At 40.3% G+C, this 25549-nt stretch overlaps 1 protein-coding gene across 8 annotated transcripts in view; it reads right to left on the minus strand.

Annotated features, from left to right (window-relative positions):
* ATP8A1 (ATPase phospholipid transporting 8A1) overlaps positions 1-25549 on the minus strand; it is a 238183-nt gene that overhangs the window by 108049 nt on the left and 104585 nt on the right. For all 8 annotated transcript variants that reach the window (XM_070791374.1, XM_070791370.1, XM_070791371.1 and 5 more), the window contains 4 exons: positions 24955-25004; positions 23067-23136; positions 20339-20423; positions 17358-17497 (listed from right to left, as the gene is read on the minus strand). In XM_070791374.1, the coding sequence (XP_070647475.1) occupies positions 17358-17497; positions 20339-20423; positions 23067-23136; positions 24955-25004 (345 nt within the window). The remainder of the gene's footprint in view (positions 1-17357; positions 17498-20338; positions 20424-23066; positions 23137-24954; positions 25005-25549) is intronic.

Here is a 25549-nt window from a genome sequence, read left to right on the forward strand (position 1 = left end):
GCCCAGTGTTTCTCATGATGTACTCTGCATATAAGTTAAATAAGCAGGGTGACAATTACAGCCTTGATGTACTCCTTTTCCTGTTTGGAACCAGTCTGTTGTTCCATGTCCAGTTCTACCTGTTGCTTCCTGACCTGCATACACATTTCTCAAGAGGCAGGTCAGGTGGTCTGGTATTCCCATCTCTTTCAGAATTTTCCAGTTTATTGTGATCCACACAGTCAAAGGCTTTGGCATAGTCAATAAAGCAGAAACAGATGTTTCTCTGGAATTCTCTTGCTTTTTCGATGATCCAGCGGATGTTGGTAATTTAATCTCTGGTTCCTCTGCCTTTTCTAAAACCAGCTTGAACATCTGGAATTTCACAGTTTACATATTGCTGAAGCCTGGCTTGGAGAATTTTGAGCATTACTTTACTAGCATGTGAGATGAGTGCAATTGTGTGGTAGTTTGAGCATTCTTTGGCATTGCCTTTCTTTGGGATTGGAATGAAAACTGACCTTTTCCAGTCCTGTGGCCACTGCTGAGTTTTCCGAATTTGCTGACATATTGAGTGCAGCACTTTCACAGCATCATCTTTCAGGATTTGGAATAGCTCAACTGGAATTCCATCACCTCCACTAGCTTTGTTTGTAGTGATGCTTCCTAAGGTCCACTTGACTTCACATTCCAGGATATCTGACTCTAGGTCAGTGATCACACCATCATGGTTATTTGGGTCATGAAGATCTTTTTTTGTATAGTTCTTCTGTGTATTCTTGCCACCTCTATCTTGCCACCTTAATATCTTCTGCTTCTGTTCGTTTTTGTACATACACGCATGTATATATTTACATGTATACGTACGGACATAGATACACACATATCTCCCACTGCCCTGATATCACCCACTGCCCTGCTCTGGCTCACCCTGCAAGTCCAAATTCAAAAGCTACTGCTTTTTTGAAGTTTTCATTTACTTCTTAACTCAAGTTTTTCCCTCTGCTGTGCTCTGATAGAGCTTTGCCATTTTTACACATCTTGAAAGTGAAAGTGTTAGTTGCTGAGTCTTATCTGACTCTGCAACCTCATGGACTATAGCCTGCCAGTCTCCTCTGTTCATGGAATTCTCTGTTCAAGAATACTGGAGTAGATTGCTATTCTCTTCTCCAGGGGAGCTTCCTAACCTAGGGGTTGAACCCAGGTCTCCTGCATTGCAGGCAGATTCTTAACTGTCTGAGCTACCAGGGAAGCCCTTAATTTATCATATAAAGGTTAACTGCTTAAATGTATGACTCTGGTAGTTTTGTTCAAAAGTAGGGACCATGTCTCCAAGCTCCTTGTTTTACAAATGAGGTGACAGAAGCCCAGATAGGGGCAATGATAAACGACAGTGAATACTGGGGTAAGATTACAGAAGGGTAGGGCTTGAACCAAGATTTCCTGTATTGCCCATCCCATTCTTGTCCCTTCTGTCAATGATGGTGTCCAGAACAACAGTCAGCTCTCAGTCTCATAAATATTGGCTGAAGTAAATGAAATGGGCATCAGTGTGTTAAGGGCTAGTACTTACTTCTTTATTCAAGTACTTCTCTACTCAAGTAATATTAAGGAGAGGAACAAATGGAGGTCTTGCTCTGGTTGCAGGTTGATGTCCCAATTTGGCAACAGGGAGGGTAGGGCCCTGTCTTGGGCATATTCCTTCTAAGAATGCTGGCCTGAGCACTAAGTGCTGACTCAAGGAAGACCCTGTAAGCCCAGGTACTGAGGTGATGCTGAGGAAGGGCTCTGGGGAGTCTTTTATAAAGAAAGTGAAGTTTTAAATTGAAAGAAAAAGCATGGACCATGTCTTATTCATCTTTATATTGTATCCCCAGAAGACTGATAGTCAGAGTTTGACATATTTGCAGAGAATGCATGACAAAGAAAAAAAAAAAACCAAAAAACCCCAAACACCCAAATCCAAATGTTCTAAAGTACTGTCGCAATCTAGACCATTTTGCCTTCAATATACTCCAAATAACTTACGCAGCTATTAGGTACACTTGATGCATGACTTCTTAGTATATAACATATATGACAGGAAGGCAAATTTCCTTCTTTAAAAACATGGCATTACTTTATTATCTTTAATGGGAAGCAGATTTGAAATCTATCAAAACCTGATGAATAATTATCATCAAGAAGTTCAAGAATGAAAAGGAAGACCAGTTCAGCAGCAACTATGCTAGCCTCACAATTGATGAATTTCAACACCGAGACAATGATTTCATCAATTCTTTCAGCTACTCTTAGGGCATTAGTAGCTAAATTATTCTGGCCCACATCCCAGCAAAGACCAGGATAGAGCCGTTTTTAAATGTTAGATGTTCTACAGAAGGCATGATAAGATTTTTAAAGGATCTCATGAAGATAGTTGAGTCATACATGCTCTCAAAAATTTTAAACCAAAAAAGAAATTTTTTTTGGTAATATTTCACAAAACCCTGGGGTAGATAATATGAAAGCCAAGATGTGAATACATTAATTAGAAATAAATAAACAAATATATTTGTATGTTTTTTAGTTCTACTCTAAGGGGATAAATGAGCACAGGAAGTACACGGGTATCCACTGCCGTGAACAAGCCTAATAAAAATAAAATGACTGCGCTGGTGGAGATTATATTGAAAGCACATTTGAAAGAAGGAAAGCAGCTGGTTTTGTACCGGTAAAAAGGAAACATTTTTCAAACCAGGCAAAAATAAAGTACCAAAGATGTAGGGCCAGCAATGTACATGTTGAGAAATGTCATAGCAGGTTAATGTGCAGTGTGCTGGTGGCTATGAGAACAGGAATTTCTAGTGAAACATTTCTGAATATTCAGCAGAACTGCAGTGGGTTTACCTTGCTGCCTGTAAAAGAAACACTGCATCTGAAAGCTGTTCATTTCGCCTTTATCCCGAGAGCTCCTCGAGCAGGGCACTTACTAATTTTAGTGGACGGCTCTGCGGCTTCCTTTCCTTTGGCTTCGATGTCATTTGTTGTGAGATTAGCTCTTGAGTGATAGACTGTTCAGTCTCTGGAAATTAATATCTTTAGCTACATAACGATCATTAGGAAAAAAGATTTGAACTTTGCGTGCTTTTCCTGATCTTAACACAAGAGTGTTTAGGCCGTAATCAATTTCATCCCAAACATGTATTACCTTACACAGATGGCCACTAATGGTCACTATGGGAATTACATATTCAGCAAGTGTTGAAACGTGATAAAATTCCCATGACATTTACGGAATTTAAAAAAAAAAGCCTAAAACACTAATTTTACTTTCAAAATGTAACTGTGCCAAAAGTTATCAAAGTTTCAGTTGATGCCTCTTTGACATAGATTTAGTTATCACTGAAAAATTATGAAATAGTATTTATTTACCCAGTAAAGTCCTCAATAATCTTATTTCTCTTTTAGATGTTTCTGATGTAATTTTTTAAAAAAAGATAAAAATATCTAGTAATATCTAGTAAATATCTACCCTAGTAAAGATAAAAAGCTTCATGCAGAGTACTTAAAAACTAGGGGAAAATGTATTATGACAGATTTAGAAATTACATTTTTTCCCCAATGTATGTATATTTTACTAAATAACAGAACCTCAAAGTGATTTATTCCATGTTAACAAATATTGTCTCAGGGTTTAGATCTATTCTGGATTTTTTAAAAAAGTTTGTGATATGTTTCTAAATGAGAAAAAGCACAGTAACTTGGGCTTCAGATTACAACATGGACTATTTGGCAGAAGTTTCTTTGAAGACAAATAAAAGAAATAATACTGGCAAATAAATGTTATCACTGGAGTAAATATGGATAAATACTAGTAACATTTGGCAACCTTTATGACAACATAAAATAAGATGTGATTCGGAGAATGAAGAAACATTTCTGTAGCCGAGAAATATCAGATACTGCTAAGTGCTCACACTGATTCCTTCAGTTAGTAGGGAGGTTGAGTAAACTATATAAGACTGAATCAGGGTGCAGCTGAGCTGGGATGGTAAGAACAAGACACCAAGAATAATACACATCCCAGGGCAGCGAATGAGGAGTGAACCTGAGATTAAATGAAAGTTAGAATCTTATATAAATCATCACACTCTGAAACATTTGTCTCTGTTGCTCAGTTCTTAGTTCTGATCTGTTTCTATGAAGGGGTTTCAGCCTCAGTCCTGAGGCTCTCTGGCCAGGGGTGCCTGCTTCCTGTTTTCCACCTGTATGCCCCAGATTCACACTCTGGGATGGACTCCCTTCCAAGCACACACGCATGCCTGCATTCACACACACACACACACCCATGCATGCCTGCACTGTCTCTCTCTCACACAGCCACACACCCTTGCCATTCTGGGCAAGACAGTGGGACACAACCAGAGTCCCTTCCTTCCTGGGATCTGTGCTTCAGAATCTGTTCTTTGGTTTGCTCCCTGCCTTGTTTTCTGACTGTACCCTCCTTGCTTCACATTGGGATCTGTTTCTCCTAGCTTCAGCTGCCTGGCAGTCATCAAGCCCCAAGTACTTAGCCACAGGAGTAGGAATGGAGAGCAGGGGTCTTCATATTTTACCTGAAGGGCTTATTACACAGATCAGCGGACCCTATACCCAGAGCTTTTCACTGAGTTCGTGAAACCTGGAAATGTGCGCTGGTAACTAAGCTGCTGGTTTGAGGACCTAACTGCTCATCTCCAGCAAGGCTGACAAAACTCCTTCTATCAAGTGACAGATGGTAAATATTTTCAGGTTTGAGGGTCATACACTCTGTGTTGCAATGACTCAATTCTGTCATTGTAGAGACAATTTGTAAACACATGGGTGGCGCTGTGTTCTAAGGAAACTTTATTTACAAAAACAGGTGGTGAGTGGAAGTGGTTCTTGGGCTGGAATTTGCAGACCCTTGATGTGGAATAGTGGTGAGCAGCCCATCTCTGCATCAGCCCTCCATTCTGACTGATCAGTCTTGATACTTCCTTGGTCAGCTCCAACCCTTCTTCCTTAGCCTGGCCTTAGGTTCTCTGGTCTCATTTCTCTCCTCTCCTTCCAATCCCAAACTACAGACAAAGCCTCTCAACTGTAATATATGATTACCATCAGAGAAAAACAGTACTCTCCCTAAATAATCACATGACTATATGCTATATATGATCTTAAAAGTAAACACAAACTTTTCTGTGCGTACAAAAGATAAACACAGGAAATAAGTATTTTCTTAGTCTGGGTGGCTCAAAAAACTCATCCAACATCAGTTAACATCTAACCTTAAATCCTAAAGAAGAATAAAGACTTAGCCAAGTACTAGGGAGAGGTGGGGAGGGATGAGTGAAGAAATTCCAAACAGAAGACATCACATGTGCGAAGACATAGGTATGCTAAAGCATATTGTGTTTGAGAAGCTGCCATTTAGTCAATATGGAACCGATAAATGAAGGGAGGTATGTGATGATTTAAATAACGCTAATTTAATAGGGTTGTTCTGATGATAAAATTGGATCAGTCATCTCAAACTCTGAATAGTAAGTTAGGAAAACGATGAGCCTGGAAGAGCTGGCAGGGAATGAAAATCAAAGTGGTTATTTTTTTATGTTGGGGATTCCAAAGGCACAGGGCATCTGGAGAAGAATTTCAGAAGGGGAGGGACAGGATCAGATTTATATCTCAGAAAGTTCACTGGTGTCCAACTGGGGATGGAATGGGAAGAACGGAGGGTGCAAGACCAGTTCAGAGGTTAAGGCAGTCATCACACTTGTTAGCTTTAAAATATGGGAGCTCTGGAATACAGAGTCCCTGATGGCCATGGGCCTCTCAGAGGCATTCCATAATGCTGGCTCTCCAAGACTGCCGCATTCCACTGGACATCATTCACTCCTGGGCTTCCCTTCTCAAAATCACTTTGCACGCAACAAAGTGGTTGCATTTAAGAGAAGAGAATCTTGTACCTCTGTCAAAGCTGGGCTAGACTAAGAGTGTTAAATCATCAGCATGCCTCATTGACCTAGTTCTGGAGAAATCGTGCCACCCAGGCCAAGAAGGAGCTTTTATCTTGGTGCTTTTTAAACCAAGAAATCATATTTGGACTCTCACACAGCCAAGGGCTTGCCAAATAAGGTCAGAATTCACACACCCAGCTGAAAAGAATCAGGGTTTGAGAAGCCATTGGGTGTAGCCAGCAAAAACAACACATCCATCTTATCTGAGTGAGAAGACAGCAAAACCCATTGTGCAAAGTCTACCGCGAAGCATTCATAATAAGGGTTTGATCAGCCAGAAAGGAGGAGCGTGGGATTAGAGATCTAAGGGAACACTAAGTACTTTCAGTAAGAAGACTCTAAAAGAGGAGTTGAGGGAAAATCACAACAAGCAAATCCCCACCTTCACCCTGAAGGAGGACAGAATATATTACATCACACAGGGCACACACGGCTAGTCTCATTTCCTATGCGGACAGGTCCTGAACACACCATGTCTCCCAATTCCAAGAGCTGATTTCATGATGACTCAACTGTATGAGTGGTTACATTTTATTTTTCAAGATGCCAATGTTTTACATACATTCTTGCTTTCTTTTAAACCACTAGCAGAATGACATATGGATTAGGAACATGCGATTTGGAATTAAGACAGAACTGCGATATGAATCCCTGCTCAGCCAACTACTGGATATGCTGCCACCGCCGCTGCTTAGTCGCTCAGTCGTGCCCGACTCTTTGCAGCCCCATGGAACACAGCCCGCCAGGCTCCTCTGTCCATGGAATTCTCCAAGCAAGAATACTGGAGTGGGTTGCCATGCCCGCCTCCAGGGGATCTTCCCAACCCAGGAATTGAACCCTGGTCTCCTGCATTGGGCTTCCCTGGTAGCTCAGTCGGTAAAAAATCTGCCTGCAGTGCAGGAGACCCAGGTTCGATCCCTGGGTTGGGAAGATCCCCTGGAATAGGAAATGGTAAACAACTCCAGTATTCCTGCCTGAGAATTCCATGGACAGAGGAGGCTGGTGGGCTACAGTCCATGGGGTCGCAACAGTTGGACACAACTCAGTGACTCAACTCAACTCGACTCACTCCCTTATTGCAGGCAGATTCTATACCACGGAGCCTCCAGGGAAGCCCACTTAGCAAGATAAGGCTGATAATATGGCTGTACTAGTGTTGGTATAAGGATGAAAACTGATTGTTTATCTCAACTTTCTCTTTTTTTTGTTGTTTTATTTGAGTAGTCAGGTAAAAAAAAATGTTGAGTACTTAAGACCTAGGGATGTCTATATTTTTTGTATAGCCCACTTGTTTGGTTAATATTAATAAATTATATGTATTGCAAAATGCAACAAATTATAAACAAAAAAAGGTGAGATAAAACATTAGTAGAAACAGAGGTTATAACGTTTTCTTGCTTACCCCAATGGCTCATTTTGCGCACCCTATGTCAGAAGCCCTGGAACTAAATAATCAAGTTAAGGAGCAGAGGAGCAGGGGACGTGGAGCTTAGTAAAGTCTCTAAAACTGGCAGGTCCCCTTAGTAGATAAGCTGACAGACTGCAAATGTTCTTAAGCAAACAGTAAAACCGGAAACTACTGGAATTCGAAACCACGAAATCACCAGTACATCATGTAAATTTTCATCTAGTACATTTCAGGTTTTAGTACAAATGAAAGTGATATTGGCAGCTACTAAGAATAGAACAGGGGCAGTTTTATCTGAAAAAGCGTTCAACGCGAATACAGAAGTTACTGTGAATTTGGCAGTCATAAATGCTCAGGAAAAGTTCTGTTTTTCATTAAGCTTTATATTTCTCTAGGAATCCTCTACACCGCTCGCTGCCACACGTTGGGTAGGGTACTGGACTGCTGGTAGTCACCAGAGTGTAATGGTTGGTCTACATTCCACCACATCAAGGCAGGCTTTAACAAAAAAACAACCCCAGAAACGTCAACCATATGTGGGAGTAGGAATCACGGAAATAATGTAAAAAAGATCACGAACTACCTCGCTGTCCTAGCTCGGTGCCTGTCGCAGCGCCCTGGGTGCGAGGTCCTGTCTGCCATGACATTTTCCAGTGTTCAATACTACCTCACTCTCAGCACTGAAACGAAGACAAGGAGTTTTCCATCCTCTTCCCTTTCTGTGCCCCCAGAGCCCACAACAGCACCTGACAAGCGCTGGGGGATGGGCATTTGTTGTTGAACCTTTCCCACCACGTGCTTCCCACATTTATATGTTAAATAACTTGGAAAACAGGGGTGGTTTTTTTTTTTTTTAATGACTGAGTCTAAATTTGTAACGAATGGATTCTTTAAAATCCTTATCTGTCTTTTCTAACTGTTTGACTTTTCTAAAGTCACATCCTTAGTGACAACACATTTGAAATCAACATATTCCACGTGCAGAAAGCATGCACTATGTGGGTAATAGAAGGCAGGCTTTCGTTAAGCAAACACTAAGTAAATTGAGCCTTTGAATTAATTATTTAATTGACTCATTCATTTATTCATCAAATATCTATTCAATGAGGCAGTTCTTGGAGCCACAGAGACAAATAAGATAAAACGACCCTGCTCTCATGAAGCTTCAATCTAGTGGAGGATAGATATTAATTGTGAACTATAAAATTTGTACATATAATAAACAACATAGCTTGATTCAAAGGGGAGCTAAACACTGCCCAAACTATAGCTTCCTGATTAGTATTAAGTTCAAAAATGATCCTCTCTGATCCATAATTAATCAAAAAAAAAAAAAAAAAACACGTTGGCAGAAGCATAGCATAAATTTTCATTTTTCAAGAAGCATTTATTTATGCCTCAAAATATGAGAAGAAAACAAGAACAATGTCATCATCAGGGAAATACTGGTTTGATCATTGCCCAATCTAGACATGTATTATATAATATATCTCACTATTTTCTGCAATGCTCAAGAAAAGTAAGTCGGTTTTGTAAGCATCTCAAATGACTACAAGGCAATTCACATAATGCTAAAGATATAATTGCATTTTCCTATTGAAGCAAATAAATATAAAAAATTTTTCAAAAACTCTATTTACCATGAAGGAATACCTTCATGTTTCAAACAATGGTTTAATTACAAAATATTCCTCTTAAGTAAGATCAGACCCCTCTGTACTACTAGTTTTCAAAGGAACTTATCAGCACATTATGAGTATGAGGCAAATAAATTTTGTCTTAGAAATACATGTGAAGTAGCAGATCAATCAGGAAGGTGAGACATTTCAGAGAAACCACTGCTAAAGAAGTATAAGGCTTGATAATTATTCTGCTATTTATTTGCAATTTCTCCCTGACAAAATACAAATAAATAAATTCTTAACTTAAAAAATAATCTAATATTTAAAGACACAGACCAACAGTATAAGTGGTTTCATAATCTAAATTATAAATCCAAATACGCTGCCCTTCAAAAGAAAGAGGCTAAAGAAGGTAGAGCAGGTCAAGCGTGTTGTCTGAAAAATGAAACAACTGTACGTTTTCTCAAGTGGTGATAAACAGAGACGAAGAGGTGTTTCCTGTCCACGAAACCCAAGCGATGCTACAATTATCCTCAAACTGGGTCAAGACACCTCGAGTATATGATGTGATTCTCATAATCCCTTCTGCATTTTAACTATGTGAGCCTTCTTGTTCCTGGACGTCTTGGGTTTCCCGGTTATAAATGTCACCTTCTTGACCTTTATTTAGTAATAGAAAAAAATGTTTCAGGAACATCTTGAAACAACTCATAGCATTAGAAATGATCTCTTTTTAATCCTGAGAAATCTAACATCTGAATGAAAGTGCTGGAGTCCAAACTATCCAACCGTGTAGCAGAGATGTTGATGGCATTACACAGATGGATGTAAAAGTCCTAAATCCTCTATGACTGTCACTAGGGAAAAGCCCATCAGGAGCACTTTGTCCAGCCTCCCACCTTCCCTCTCCCTTACTGTACCCTGGAGGTAAAGGGGGACCTTCCAGAGCTCACATGTGCTGGGTAGAAACGTCAGAAAGCACTGTGCCACAGGACAGATGGCATTATCTCCTGGGAGGTTCTTGGCCTATCTGGATAAATTTTTTCAGATTATGCTAGGACTCACAGCCCCCAGGGGAAAAAAGGCTTTAACTAAATTTCGAAAACGGAATTACTTGTTTGAACAAACACTGGAGGGATAACATAGAAAGCAGGATGTAACCTTAAACATATTATACAATTGTCATTTATTTTATAACATTAAAATACATTCTTGTTTTCAGGAAGAGCTCTGCAAATCTTTTGTATTTTGACTGTCTTTAATATAACGCCATAATACCATTAATTGGTCATTGCTATTGCAAATACGTCCTGCAATGTCCTATGTATGACCACAGGCTGACCTGATCTTTTGTTGAAAAGTGAGGGACAGTATCTATAGCAATTTTGAGAAGCATGTTTCCTAAAAAAAATTCACAGACAAGAGGACTATCATCTGGTTTCCAAACTGTGCTCCACAGAGTCTCAAAGTCCTGAAAAGCCTCTCATGGACCACGATGAGGGCAAGGTAGGGTTGTCAGGGGACAGCCAGTTAGGGGCTTCTCCCCACTCTTCCGCTTGTTAACCAGCACAGTTTTGCTTTTATATATTCTATGTATTAAAAATATGTAAGTATATTTAGGTCCCTATGCAATATTGTTCTTTACAGCATTGGACCTTGCTTCTATCACCAGTCACATACACAGCTGGGTATTGTTTTTGCTTTGGATCCATCCTTTCATTCTTTCTGGAGTTATTTCTCCACTGATCTCCAGTAGCATATTGGGCACCTACCGACCTGGGGAGTTCCTCTTTCAGTATCCTATCATTTTGCCTTTTCATACTGTTCATGGGGTTCTCAAGGCAAGAATACTGAAGTGGTTTGCCATTCCCTTTTCCAGTGGACCACATTCTGTCAGATCTCTCCACCCTGACCTACCCATCTTGGGTTGCCCCACGGGTATGGCTTAGTTTCATTGAGTTAGACAAGGCTGTGGTCCTAGTGTGATTAGATTGACTAAGTCAAATTGGAAGTGGTCAAACAAGAGATGGCAAGAGTGAATGTTGATATTCTAGGAATCAGCGAACTAAAATGGACTGGAATGGGTGAATTTAACTCAGATGACCATTATATCTACTACTGCGGGCAGGAATCCCTCATAAGAAATGGAGTAGCCATCATGGTCAACAAAAGAGTCCGAAATACAGTACTTGGATGCAATCTCAAAAACGACAGAATGATCTCTGTTCGTTTCCAAGGCAAACCATTCAATATCACAGTAATCCAAGTCTATGCCCCAACCAGTAATGCTGAAGAAGCCGAAGTTGAATGGTTCTATGAAGACCTACAAGACCTTTTAGAACTAACACCCCAAAAGATGTCCTTTTCATTATAGGGGACTGGAATGCAAAAGTAGGAAGTCAAGAAACACCTGGAATAACAGGTAAATTTGGCCTTGGAATATGGAATGAAGCAAGGCAAAGACTAATAGAGTTTTGCCAAGAAAATGTACTGGTCATAACAAACACCCTCTTCCAACAACACAAGAGAAGACTCTACACATGGACATCACCAGATGGCCAACACCGAAATCAGATTGATTATATTCTTTGCAGCCAAAGATGGAGAAGCTCTATACAGTCAACAAAAACAAGACCAGGAGCTGACTGTGGCTCAGATCATAAACTCCTTATTACCAAATTCAGACTTAAATTGAAGAAAGTAGGGAAAAATACTAGAGCATTCAGGTACGACCTAAATGAAATCCCTTATGATTATACAGTGGAAGTGAGAAATAGATTTAAGGGCCTAGATCTGATAGAGTGCCTGATGAACTATGGAATGAGGTTCATGACACTGTATAGGAGACAGGGATCAAGACCATCCCCATGGAAAAGAAATGCAAAGAAGCAAAATGGCTGTCTGGGGTGGCCTTACAAATAGCTGTGAATAGGAGAGAAGTGAAAAGCAAAGGAGAAAAGGAAGGATATAAGCATCTGAATGCAGAGTTCCAAAGAATAGCAAGAAGAGATAAGAAAGCCTTCCTCAGTGATCAATGCAAAGAAATAGAGGAAAACAACAAAATGGGAAAGACTAGAGATCTCTTCAAGAAAATCAGAGATACCAAGGGAACATTTCATGCAAAGATGGACTTGATAAAGGACAGAAATGGTATGGACCTAATAGAAGGAGAAGATATTAAGAAGAGGTGGCAAGAATACACAGAAGAACTGTACAAAAAATATCTTCACGGCCCAGATAATCACGATGATGTGATCACTGACCTAGAACCAGACATCCTGGAATGTGAAGTCAAGTGGGCCTTAGAAAGCATCACTACGAACAAAGCTAGTGGAGGTGATGGAATTCCAGTCGAGCTATTTCAAATCCTGAAAGATGATGCTGTGAAAGTGCTACATTCAATATGCCAGCAAATTTGGAAAACTCAGCAGTGGCCACAGGACTGGAAAAGGTCAGTTTTCATTCCAATCCCAAAGAAAGGCAATGCCAAAGAATGCTCAAACTACTGCACAATTGCACTCATCTCACATGCTAGCAAAGTAATGCTCAAAATTCTCCAAGCCAGGCTTCAGCAATATGTGAACCATGAACTTCCTGATGTTCAAGCTGGTTTGAGAAAAGGCAGAGGAACCAGAGATCAATTGCGAACATCCGCTGGATCATGGAAAAAGCAAGAGAGTTCCAGAAAAACATCTGTTTCTGCTTTATTGACTATGCCAAAGCCTTTGACTGTGTGGATCACAATAAACTGTGGAAAATTCTGAAAGAGATGGGAGTACCAGACCACCTGATCTGCCTCTTGAGAAATCTGTATGCAGGTCAGGAAGCAACAGTTAGAACTGGACATGGAACAACAGACTGGTTCCAAATAGGAAAAGGAGTACGTCAAGGCTGTATATTGTCACCTGCTTATTTAACTTATATGCAGAGTACATCATGAGAAACGCTGGACTGGAAGAAACACAAGCTGGAATCAAGATTGCTGGGAGAAATATCAATAACCTCAGATATGCAGATGACACCACCCTTATGGCAGAAAGTGAAGAACTAAAAAGCCTCTTGATGAAAGTGAAAGTGGAGAGTGAAAAAGTTGGCTTAAAGCTCAACATTCAGAAAATGAAGATCATGGCATCCGGTCCCATCACTTTATGGGAAATAGATGGGGAAACAGTGGAAACAGTGTCAGATTTTATTTTTTGGGCTCCAAAATCACTGCAGATGGTGACTGCAGCCATGAAATTAAAAGATGCTTACTCCTTGGAAGAAAAGTTATGTCCAACCTAGATAGCACATTAAAAAGCAGAGACATTACTTTGCCAACAAAGGTCTGTCTAGTCAAGGCTATGGTTTTTCCTGTGGTCATGTATGGATGTGATAGTTGGACTGTGAAGAAGGCTGAGCGCCGAAGAACTGATGCTTTTGAACTGTGGTGTTGGAGAAGACTCTTGAGTGTCTTAGACTGCAAGGAGATCCAACCAGTCCATTCTGAAGGAGATCAGCCCTGGGATTTCTTTGGAATGAATGATGCTAAAGCTGAAATTCCAGTACTCTGGCCACCTCATGCGAAGAGTTGACTCATTGGAAAAGACTCTGATGCTGGAAGGGATTGGGGGCAGGAGGAGAAGGGGATGACAGAGGATGAGATGGCTGGATGGCATCACTAACTCGATGGATGTGAGTCTGAGTGAACTCCAGGAGCTGGTGATGGACAAGGAGGCCTGGTGTGCTGCGATTCATGGGGTCACAAAGAGTCGGACACGACTGAGCGACTGAACTGAACTGAAGTATATTCAGGCAATATTTACTTTGAGAAAGAGGTTCTACTCTTTAAAAAAAGAGAGACTTGAAAATAATTTGAAAGTCACTAGCTCACATGCTCAAGTCCAATATTATGGTCGATATAAAAAATAGATCCTGATCACAAGAAAAACAGACTATATAATAAACAAGTCTCATTTAAAGTAGCCAAGGAAGAAGCCCAAATGGATGAAACTCAGGCTTCCGTGGTGGCTCAGAAGGTAAAGACTCTACTGGCAATGCAGGAGACCCAGTTTCGATTCCTGGATCAGGAAGATCCCCTGGAGAAGGAAATGGCTACCCACCCGAGTATTCTTGCCTGGAGCATTCCAAGGACAGAGGAGCCTGGTGTGCTACAGTCCATGAGGTCATAAACATTCGCATACAACTGAGCAATGAACACTTTCACTTTCAGGACTATGGCAGTTAAATTTACAGTCAGGAAAAAAAAAAAAATTTACAGTCAGTGACACAGCAGAAGAATCTGCTCTGCTATGTTGGAACCTGCCTCATTACCACGTGTGACAGGAGCTCCCCACAGCTTCCACTGAATACTAACCCCAGCTGCTTTTAATAAAGAATGGAAGCTCAAAAGGGTGACATGCTAGCACCCTGACTACCTACAGTTCCCAAATGATCAGGGTTGGGAAAATCATTTTTTTCAGAAAAGCTTTTAGTTGCAGGGACCCCTCTGTGTTCTTGTTCCTATTCGTTTTCTTCTAAAAGACTTGTGCTCTTCTTCAGTGGGTAAAATAATCTTCTGAGGCTGATTTAAAAAACTACCACCTTCCTGAAAGCTTGTGGGTCACTCCTGGATTTCCTGGAGGAATTAGTTCAGACCATGACACTCAGAATGTTCCTTATTTGGTTGGGCGTCCCTGATATCTAGCATTTATCAATCACCTAATGAAAGTTAATTAAGTTAATTACTGAAAGAAACTATAGTTTCAGGGGATATAGTCCTTATTCAGAACAAGCTGGCTGAACCAATCTCTTTCTGATTTTTCAATAAAAATTAAGAGAGCATGACTCATCACAAAGTAAAAAAGGAATTAGCTATAAATTCTCTTTTAATTTATTTTAGGTAAGAGGTATTAAGAGAGACTTCTGTTATCTGTAAACTAAAAATATGTGAATATATGTAATGGATTTCCCCAGGCAGCTTAAATTTCAATGTGACTCACGATCGCCATCTGCTGGAAGAAAGGTTGAATATCTGTTTTAGTTAAAAGAGGGAAGTCAAAATTTAATAACAGTTATTAAACACACACACAACTGTTAAGCCTATAAAACTGAATCTATAAACTCTAGGACATTCTCAGTAAAAACATTAGTCACATTAAACATTCAACTCCAGAATGTGCTCCAGAGCATTTCAAGTAGAAACAAAATTTAATGGTTGGAATCCACTTAAAATATATTGATTGTTAGTTGTTATATATTAATTCTATCATTGCCACGTGAGAAAAGACTACATTATATTCAGGCTGTGTAGGAAAGGAGACAGGAGGAAAAGAATCATCTCCAAGCAGAGTAATCTTTTTTAATTTCTCAAAAGATTATGTGTGTGTGTGTGTCACTCAGTCGTGCGACCTAATGGACTGTACCCGGCTGGCCAGGCTCCTCTGTCCATAGAATTCTCCTGGCAAGAATACTGGAGTGCGTTGTCATTCCCTTCTCCCGGGAATCTTCCCAACTCAGGGATAGAACCCCAGTCTCCTGCACTGCAGGCAGACTCCTTGCTGTCTGAGCCACCAGGGAAACCCTCTCAAAGAGTAAGAAAAGCCAAAGATTAAAAATCAGTAATACCATTAGTGCTTTTAAACAATTTGTGACTTTGGGGACAATGAAAGAGATTACGGTCATGGTCTCATAAAATATTATTTTATGTCACTATATGATATTCCAAAGACGTAAGGATATATACAATATTAGAAAAGAAAGAGAGAAATTCAGTAAGTGGATTGATAACAAGTCTCCTGGTGTGTGTACACATCTACAATTGGTGGTGGAGGTGGGGTTTATCAACTTGCAAGGTTTCATACATTCCATCACAAGTCTTCTGAGGAATAAGGACGATACAAAATAAGTTCAAATATAAGGGAGAAATGACAAACGAACTAGCTTCTAGGGGATCTCAGTCTACTGAGGAGACAGGAGGGCAGTATCCAGAGTCACAGGTAACTACATAGCAGAGGACACCACCTCCAGCTGGAGCATTCCAGTCCTGGGGTTACACGGAACAGCGGGCATGTGGGGAGAGTCCAGGGACGCATCCATAGTGCTGGCTACTACGCAAGACAGGAAGGACCAGGAAGCACGTTGACAGAGGAAGAAAAAAAACATGCCAGCCATGACTCACCCAAAGGTGAGATCAACTATGGCTAACAGGCAGAGCCTCAGTCTATGCCTTACAAGCCGGAGTACAGTTGAAGGAATTATGTAAGTAGCAAGTTATTTAATGGAAACTTAAGAGCCTGAACTTGAGCCAGAGTAAGAATTCTGACTTACATTCTTATGTGCCGAGGAATGCCCTCCAAATCACTTAACCTCTCCGGTGCCTTGATTTCTCCATTTATACGGCTGCGATAGTTAACACTACCTACCTCAAAGGAATGCTATGAAGATTAAGTAGGTTTTTAATTAAGTAGGTTGTAGATTCAAGTGCTCCAAATAGCACCTGGCACACAGTCAGTACAACCTAAAACTGTTTGCTATTCTGAATTCGGGAAGCAAGATTTCTTGCTGTTTATGAAGCACCAATCATGGTGTATCCATGGCTTTTTGGCTGAATAGCCTTGGTTTCTTTATCAGTAAAGCAAGAATATTTATAGTTGTGGTACAAATGATGGATGTATCTCAGTGAACAACGACAGGCCAGGTATAAGCACTGGATTGTTCACTTGTACATTCTTTATCATTGGTTATGGAGTAACACAGCTGTATACTTATTACATTATTTTGTATTATACATATTGTGCTGTATACTTATTACATTATTTTGTATTATACATATTGTGCTTAGTTGCTCAGTCTTTGCAACCTCATGGACTGTAGCCCGCCAGCTCCTCTGTCCATGGGGATTCTCCAGGCAGGAATACTGGAGTCGGTTGCCATGCCTTCCTTCAGGGGATCTTCCTGACACAGGGATCGAACCTGGGAGTCCTGCATTGCAGGTGGATTCTTTACCATCTGAGCCGGCAGGGAAGCCCACTGCATCTACACACACTTATATGCAGCTTTTATGCATGTTTATGTGTGGGCAGAGGGCGTGTGATGAAGACACAATGGAAGATGTTGCCAAGGAGCTTGCTAGACTGGATCAACCTCAATTTGATCCAAAACTGTGAAAAGAGCTACATTCTATACCAAGTAAGTCCAGAGAATTTTTGGAAAAAACTGAGTTGTCAGTGCTTAGACCAGAGGAGATTCAACAGTGGTGTGTCAAGACATTTTGATTTTTATTTTATTGGCCCCTTGAAACAAGGCTGGAGTTTTCTGGAAATCAAACTTTCCTCACAAGCAGAAGAGTTGTACCTTTTCGATTAACTCGTAGCTCTCTTCGAGTTTGAGCAGCCTGTTCTGCACAGATGTGGAGGCACGGTGATAGACGGCTCGCCACTCCTGAAAGTCGCTCTCTGAAATCTCAGCCACGGCAAAACACAAGGTTCTTAACCCTGAAAAAAGGGAGCATGCCCCCCGCAACATCAGATAAGATTTTGTTCAGAAAGCTGACATATTTGTTTTCAACGAAATCACATTTCAAAAACACTGATTCGTACGCTGAAGTCTGACTCAAGCTTGATGGAACCTTAGCGTCAATTGTGTATTAACAGTCCTCTGGCCTTTACCACGGGCACCTGGCTTTTAATTCCCCAGCTCTTTCAATCCATCCTTCATGCCTCGAGTAACTTTTCTAAAATCCTAATCTGATAAGGTTATTCCTTTGCTTGAAGTCTTTTAATCATTCTCCAGGATGAAGTTCAAACCCTAAAGTCTGGCTCAGTCACCATGTATCAGTTGCCTTCAACCTCATTCTCTGCTGTCCACTTTCCATGGTAGGGTCTTTGCACAAATTGATCTTTTTTTCCCCTCCATTCCACTCTCCCCCAATCCCCCTCCAAGGCCTGCCTTGCATCTACTTTAAGACTCAGTTCTGAAAATCATCTCTTTGAAGCCTTCTCGTCTCACCCAGACCCCAACACTTCTGTGGTGTGAAGGACAATGTTTCGTGTTTTTTCTGTGATCTCCTACATGAGCTTGAAGCTTCTGGAGTTCCAGGGTCCTGGAGTTCTTCACATCTGTAACTCCAGCGCTGAGCACAGTGGCCGGCTCATTAATAATGGCTTCATAGATGCTTATGAAGGAAGGAATAGAGGGACCCCAGTGGGGTGTACTGGGAGAGCCACCTTCCTCCAACTATATTTATTACAGTGGATTTGTAGTATAAGGAGTCTAAAAAATTGAGGGACAGTGACAAGAAAAGAATACCCATCAGCAACACCTGGGAAAACAATCACAGCTGATGTCTGAAGTGACCTACTTCCTGTACTCAGAGTCCATCAGTTTTCTAACTCATTTGGAGGTGATCCTGAACCAGAAAAAAGTTTACAGACTAGAAAAACGAAGAAGCAGAAGATTTGCCAGCCACGATAAAAGCAGTTAACTAGGTTGCCAAGAAGACAATGTTCTCACTCAAGGGCATTTAGCTCTCAGAATAATTAGGTGTTAGTGATCTCAAGTCAAATCAAATACGGCCAGGACCATGTCAGAAAAAAAAAGCAAAGAACACGGGACATGAAATGCCCGGAAGACTCCATGTTCCAAGAAAGGAGTACACTGTCGCTGCCACAGCACTGCAAACAGAACTTAACTCTTTGGGCCATATTAGGGATATGTGTTTCTCCTCTGGACACTTGGCTGGAAACGTGAAAGTCACTCAGTTGTGTCTGACTCTTTGCGACCCCATGGATTGTAGCCCACCGGCTCCTCTGTCCATGGGGATTCTCCAAGCAAGAACACTGGAGTGGGTTGCCATTTCCTTCTCCAGGGGATCTTCCCAACAAGGAACTGAAGCCAAGTCTCCTGCATTGCAGGCACATTCTTTACTGACTGAGCTATGGGGGAAGCCCGCCAGCTGGAGACTTACTCTGGGGTAGCCATGGTATGGGAGAAGGCAATGGCACCCCACTCTAGTACTTTTGCCTAGAAAATCCCATGGACGGAGGAGCCTGGTAGACTGCAGTCTATGGGGTCGCTAAGAGTCGGACATGACTGAGCGACTTCACTTTCACTTTTCACTTTCCTGCATTGGAGAAGGAAATGGCAACCCACTCCAGTGTCCTTGCCTGGAGAATCCCAGGGACGGGGGAGCCTGGTGGGCTGCAGTCCATGGGGTCGCACAGGGTCGGACATGACTGAAGCGACTTAGCAGCAGCAGCAGCCACGGTATACGAGTGCTGCTTACCCAGGGTGAGAATGGGGTGGCGGTGGAGGCCAAGCCAGCTGGAACCGGTCTGGGAACTAGAATATCCTTAACATCAGAGCGAGAGAAAAGGAAGATGCTCCTCCAACCCGCTCCTTCCTCAGTAAAGGAACCTGCTATATGTGCCAGCTTACGCTGTACCTGGCGTCCCCTCGGAAGTCGTACCTTATGGAATCTGAACTCAACAGATGTGTGGGTCTCCATGCGCTTCCATTTTTGGAGGAGAAATGGTAGAAGGTTCATTATGTCCCCGCTTTTCAAAGCCTAGTGCTTTAAAAAACATTCCTATCATCTTGCTGCTTGGATTGAGAGGAAAAGGTTTGGCTCAGAGGTCAGGCTTGGTGCCACCAGCCACAGTTCCGGCAGAAGCAGACCAGAGTGAAAACTTAGATGGGAGATGCGGATACAGTACTGGTGACTTTTGTTAAGTTTAGAGATAAGATTCTACAAATTCCTGTAGTAACTGACGCTGATGCTTAACGACTCTCACTCTCTTTCATCTCATCTAGATCATCTCCCTAGACTACATTTCGGTACAAACAGAGCGTCAGGACTATTATCTTTACCATGGATTCTCAGGCCTCACATAGAGCCTGGCGTGTGGTAGGGGCTTAATAAAAAGTCCTGAGTTAACGCTGAAGAACTATTTCAGTAGTTATAGACTATAGTTATTTCTTCTCCTCTTTCTTACTCAGATTATCCAGTTCTTTAACTCTTGTTTCTTTCCTTCTACATTGCTGGAGATGTAAAGTATTCAAACTGTAAATGGTATCCATTCTAAAAAGCAAACAGATTTATAAGCTCTACATCCCCTTAAATGTGCGGACAAAGTCTTTCAAAATGTTAATAAATACAGGAGAGCAAAATAAAAATAATGGCTGGGAACAGCATATAGTAAGATCTAAATGATCAACATTTATTGTTATCTTACTTTATGAATCTCCAAGTAAAATAATAAGAATAATCCTATAAGATAGTAGTAATACATGATTTCATTTTATTTGAGTCATGTTTACTATTGTATTATACTCACCTTCTGTAGCAAACTGCTCCAAATGTTTTAGGGTAATTTCTTTGTATTTTGAAGTTTCTGCCAGTCGGTCATAAATTACAGTGTCCTGGAAAACAAACAGAAGGTATGATACACTTAAAGCATTCTGAGTTGACTAAAGTTGATGTTGGCAACATTATTAGCAGTGAATGAGTATTTAAAAAATCAATTTAGCATCAGTGTTGAAGCACAAAATATTTTTCCTTAATAATACTGCTTTCCTGTGACACTAAGAAAGATGGTCTAGTCCTGTATTTTCATCTTTTCCTTTCTGAATAAATCCAGTTACTCCAACGTTCAAAATCTCATATTCTATCAGCACGTCACTTACCTGTCATGTGCTGTTAGATCTCCCCTCACTGCCCCCCAAAGATTTTGCAGAAGGCTTCAGCATTCATCCGTGCTATGAGGAAGAATGGTCCGGAACTCAGACAGCATGGGAAATGTCAGAACAAAGCTAAAGAGCGTGTCCTGCTGCGGTTGCCTCAGGGCCTTCAAAATGCTAATGCACAGTGGCTCCAACGGAGTGGGCTGATAGACGCCCAGACCTAACTACTGAACCTTTTAGGACTTAGGGCGTCGAATGAGGTTGGTGCCCACAAAGGAACAGACTCTGAGAAACACATGTTAAATGCATGGAGCAAGCTGGTGGCTATGGCAGGGAGGACACTGGACAAGCTGAGCATTGCCTTACAGCTCAATATTTCTGATTGAGTCACCTTAGCTTTAAGACTCAATTTACTTAGTCTGTAACATTAAATTACTGTATTATCTTTAAAGTCCCTTTCAGCTTTAACTTGAGGCATCACTGCATGTCTCTAATTTTTGCCCCTTTATAAATTGCCTATTGTTCCTTTAGTTATTCTTTAGCTTGGGTTTAATGTTTTAAGAATTTTAGTATTTGGCCTTCATGGTTTTATTAGACCAGGAAAAAATAAATCATTTACCTGCAATTACTTTCTCAGTGGTATTACCCATTTTGGGGTCTCGAGTCTCAGGGCTGAGTTGGAAGCAGACTAGTGAGGTATGATTTAGAACCCTTGAGAGAAACAGAACTTAGTGACCTCAGAACAGATGCAATATTCCAGGCTCCAATTATGAATTTCTTTTCATTTCTCAGTGGTGAAATGGGAAGCGGGCAAAGCAAAAGGAAATGATAATTTCCCCTCATGGGTCCTTTCTGAGAATGCGAGTTCTGTGTAACTTACAAACTCTATTTTTTTCCCAGAGGTTAGTGACATTTTCAGTGAAATTAAAATAGGCCATTTTAACACTAAGAAAATACTAAAAAATTAAAATCATGAAAACAAAAGTGATGAGTAATAAATAAGGCTAGGGAGATTAAACTCTCAAGGTAATTAAGCATTCTAGTGGAAGAAATTGTGGTCAGACTAGGGGAATTTTCTACCTTCTCTACAGTATCAAGGAGAGCAGGGGGCAGAATGCGGCCTTCTGCATAAACGGTAATGTGTTAGTCTCTCAGTCATGTCTGACTCTTTGCGACCTGATGGACAGGCTGCTAGAGCTTCTACCATTGATTGATGAAATGTATTTATCATTTCTAATTGTGTTTATGATTTCTAATGTACTTAATGTATTTACGTATTTATGATTTCTAAATGTATTTATGATTTCTAATTTATCTTACATGTAACCCATTCTCCCCTCCCTCAAATTTCTTTTTGATTAAAAATAACTGTAATTTTTTATCATGTTGAGCCCTAACATCCTCTGTCAGAACAGTTTATCTGAATGATTTCACCTGGAGCGAGTTCACCCTACAATTGTTTACCTGCTTGTTCAACAACCAAAGAAACTCAAACTAAATTCATAAGACGTCATGAAATTATTCTCTCCCCAGTCTTTTAAAACCAAGGCATTAAAAAATTATGTTCCAATGCATTAAAACCAAGGTATTGAAAAACATTCTCGACAGGAATTTAAATAATAAGCTTGGGCTTTTTAACAAGTTCATCTCCCAAGTTCCACGTGAGAAAGCAAGACTGTTGATTATATTCGAAATTGGAAAGTTCCAAGTTTGTAAGTTACCTGATTACTCCAAGTATATACTATGTACATGGAAAGGATAAATCTGAAGGGAAATATTAACTCATTTCAAGAATAAAAAAAGGCCCTGGAGAGTAGATTTCTTTTTTTTCCATGAGCATAAACATATTTTAACTAGGGAAATTCGGTTAGAATGACAAATTACTGCCCTGTCAATAAAACCTGCCAAATACAAAAGCCAACCAATAGTTAGAAAGGCTGTTATAATTAAAACAATGCAAATACAATACAAATGGTAATCAACCACATGAAGAAATTATAGCAATAACTGTAATCCATTTCCCCCATTTCTATTGCCTTTAAAAAAATCAGATTCAAATCGGTATAGTTTGCTACATTTCTAATTTAATTTTAAAATATTTTATGTATTATTTTCTTCTAAAGTGTTTATAATATACAAACCTCAAAAACTGAATTATATAAATAACCTCGGCCAAACTTTTTCAAAGCGCCAGATTTACCCAGAAGGAATTCTGAGTTTCACCAGAAGAGGCTGAACACTATTACTATAAAACACCTCCAAAAGTGGATGTCAGCAACTTCAGGCTAAACATCTGTGTTACATTTCCATAGCAGAATGTTTAACATATACATTATAAACCATCATAAATCAAAATCATAAAAGACAAAAATACAAACTTACGGCTCCTTTGCAGTAAAGTCGTAACTTCCCGGATGGAGTGCGAACGATCACTGACATTCTTTTTCTAGCGCTGAAAGAAAGGTTTTCCACAATGTGTCATCATAGTGAGAAGATGCATCTATATGTTTGTCCTGTCTCACATATTTTATTGCTCACAATGAAAAAATAAATTTGACCAAATTATGAGGCTGATCCCTCCACATACACAAACCACCGCCTGAGTGTGTAGCTGAGTGCCTTTGAAAGTCACATTATGTTTTTCAAGATATGCGGGTACCATCTGCTGCCCTAAAGGAATAATTTACCAAGTAGCTTCCAAGAAACCTGCAAGAGTTAATACCCACCAGGGCAGAGAGAGGAGAGTTCTGATGAGCCAGAACCTTTTATGATGAATTATTAAAACGAGAAATGATAATCAATTTTAAGTATACACCCAATCAAAAGGCATATACTAGCACTTTAAAAACTTACTTAAGCCTTCACAACTATCATTTTTTAATTACTAGCAAACCACTGGCATCATGTAAAAAACCTAATTCATATTACAAACTCTAGTTAATGAGCACAAACAGCTTAACATTGTGTTGGCGATACAGACTGATAAAAGTTCTTAGTCAAACATACACATCTTTCAATGGATTAGCAAAGAGGCTACAATTTAACAATGAATAGAATAAACACGTATGGCATTGCACGGGATAAGCCTCACTTGGAATCAAGTATGCATAAGCATTCTCTCCAGAAATAAGGGGTAAAAAAGACTTCTCCAGTGTCAGCGCCTATTCATGCTACCTTATAACGTTCTGCAGCTAAAAAACTGAGACGAATCCAATACAGTAGTTAGATATAGCGTAGTTGCCTTTAGAAATATCTTGGACTGTTTAGTCCTCTCTTTCTCCACCTAGTACTTCCACTGCATTAGTGTCTCTGATCATTCCTGCTTTAGGACCACACTTGATTGGGCCCCTCTGCAACATCTCTGTAGTCTACCTCGCCCCTCCCGATTCATGTTTCTCTTAATCCAGCTTTGACGGCCTGGTCCCTGGTTCATCAACGTCCTTGCTCTTTTCTTCTCCTGACAAAACTCCCACATCATGGGTGAACAGGAATGCCTTCTGTGGTCCAGCAGAGTGAGTGGACACTGCTGGAGAAAAGCTGCCCTGTCACAGCTTAGTAAACACTTGGTCCCAGGGTCACAGAGTGCTCCACACTGCCTCGTCACCTACATTTCTCTAATAACCCTGCTCGCATCTCCTCACAGGACTATGAGCATTCTCTTATGGTCTCTCCATTCCTCGAGTCTCCAATATGCCCCTGTCGCTCCAGATGCAGGATTTTTGCAATCACTTGGATGGAAGCTTCCAACAAGAAATTTCTATTCATTTGACCATGAACAGCTGCACGTTTATCCACTGTGGACCATCCTTCTGTCTCTATTCCTACTATATGGAAACTAGTTTTATACCTAACAGAGAGATGAATATGAGTTTCTGAAATCCCTATGACAATTAGATGTTATAATGAGCACATAATTAGAATGGCAAGTTCCTGACTCTGATTCATTTTAATTCTGCATAAATCTTGGTGCCCCTAAGTATAATGTTTTCAGATCACTACCCGGGCCTCTACCCTACAGTTGTGATGCAGATTGTTATGTTCAGAAATATTATTACACTGCCTCCAGAAGACATGCCTTACAAGACTCTGAAGAGAACAATTTATGATTTTCTTACAAATGACAATTAAAAATTGTATTGAAAATTTTAATATTTGGTCTAAATAAATTTATTTAAATAAAATAAAGCACACTTTCTTCTTATTTAAAAGGGAAAAACTTTAAATGGAGGGAAACATATCACATACACAAACCACAGAGCAGATGTTTTACCTGGTGAACTCCAAGACATTGAGCAATTCATATCTTTCTTCCTGCCCCAGCTATGAAGAAAAGGAAAATATGATTACATACAGTAAGAAGTAGCTTTGGCTTTTTGGAAATAAACTCCAGTTATGAAGTTTTAATGTAAAAAATGTCAACACAAATTGTCCTTTCTGAAATACATCATCCTTAATTGAACTTATTAATTTTTCAGGTTCAGATGGAAGATTGAACAAACGCAATTACTTTTCATTCTTCCCAAAGCCCCACCAAAACTACAAAAAAAAAAAAAATTAAAAAGAAAAACTCACAATGGCAGGAAAATATGAGAAGAGACAATGGCATTAAAAATTTGGAAGCTAGAAAACAGATAAGTGAGATATGCTTACTTAGCAGATTGCAAGAAGTAGCAAATGCTATTATATACACAGTGGTTACGGAGGAAAGGTGAGAACCAGCCTGACCTGTGTTGGATAATCCCTAAAAGGCCTAGGGAAGAGGAATAACAGGGAGTTCTAGAACCGGAAGGTAAAGGAGCACCCTAAATGGGGGGACTAGGGAAAAAGCTGCTGTTCTGGGCACTGGCTTTTCCTGCATACTGGCA

Source organism: Bos indicus, chromosome 6, assembly GCF_029378745.1.
Source record: "Bos indicus isolate NIAB-ARS_2022 breed Sahiwal x Tharparkar chromosome 6, NIAB-ARS_B.indTharparkar_mat_pri_1.0, whole genome shotgun sequence".
Lineage (NCBI taxonomy): Eukaryota > Metazoa > Chordata > Mammalia > Artiodactyla > Bovidae > Bos > Bos indicus.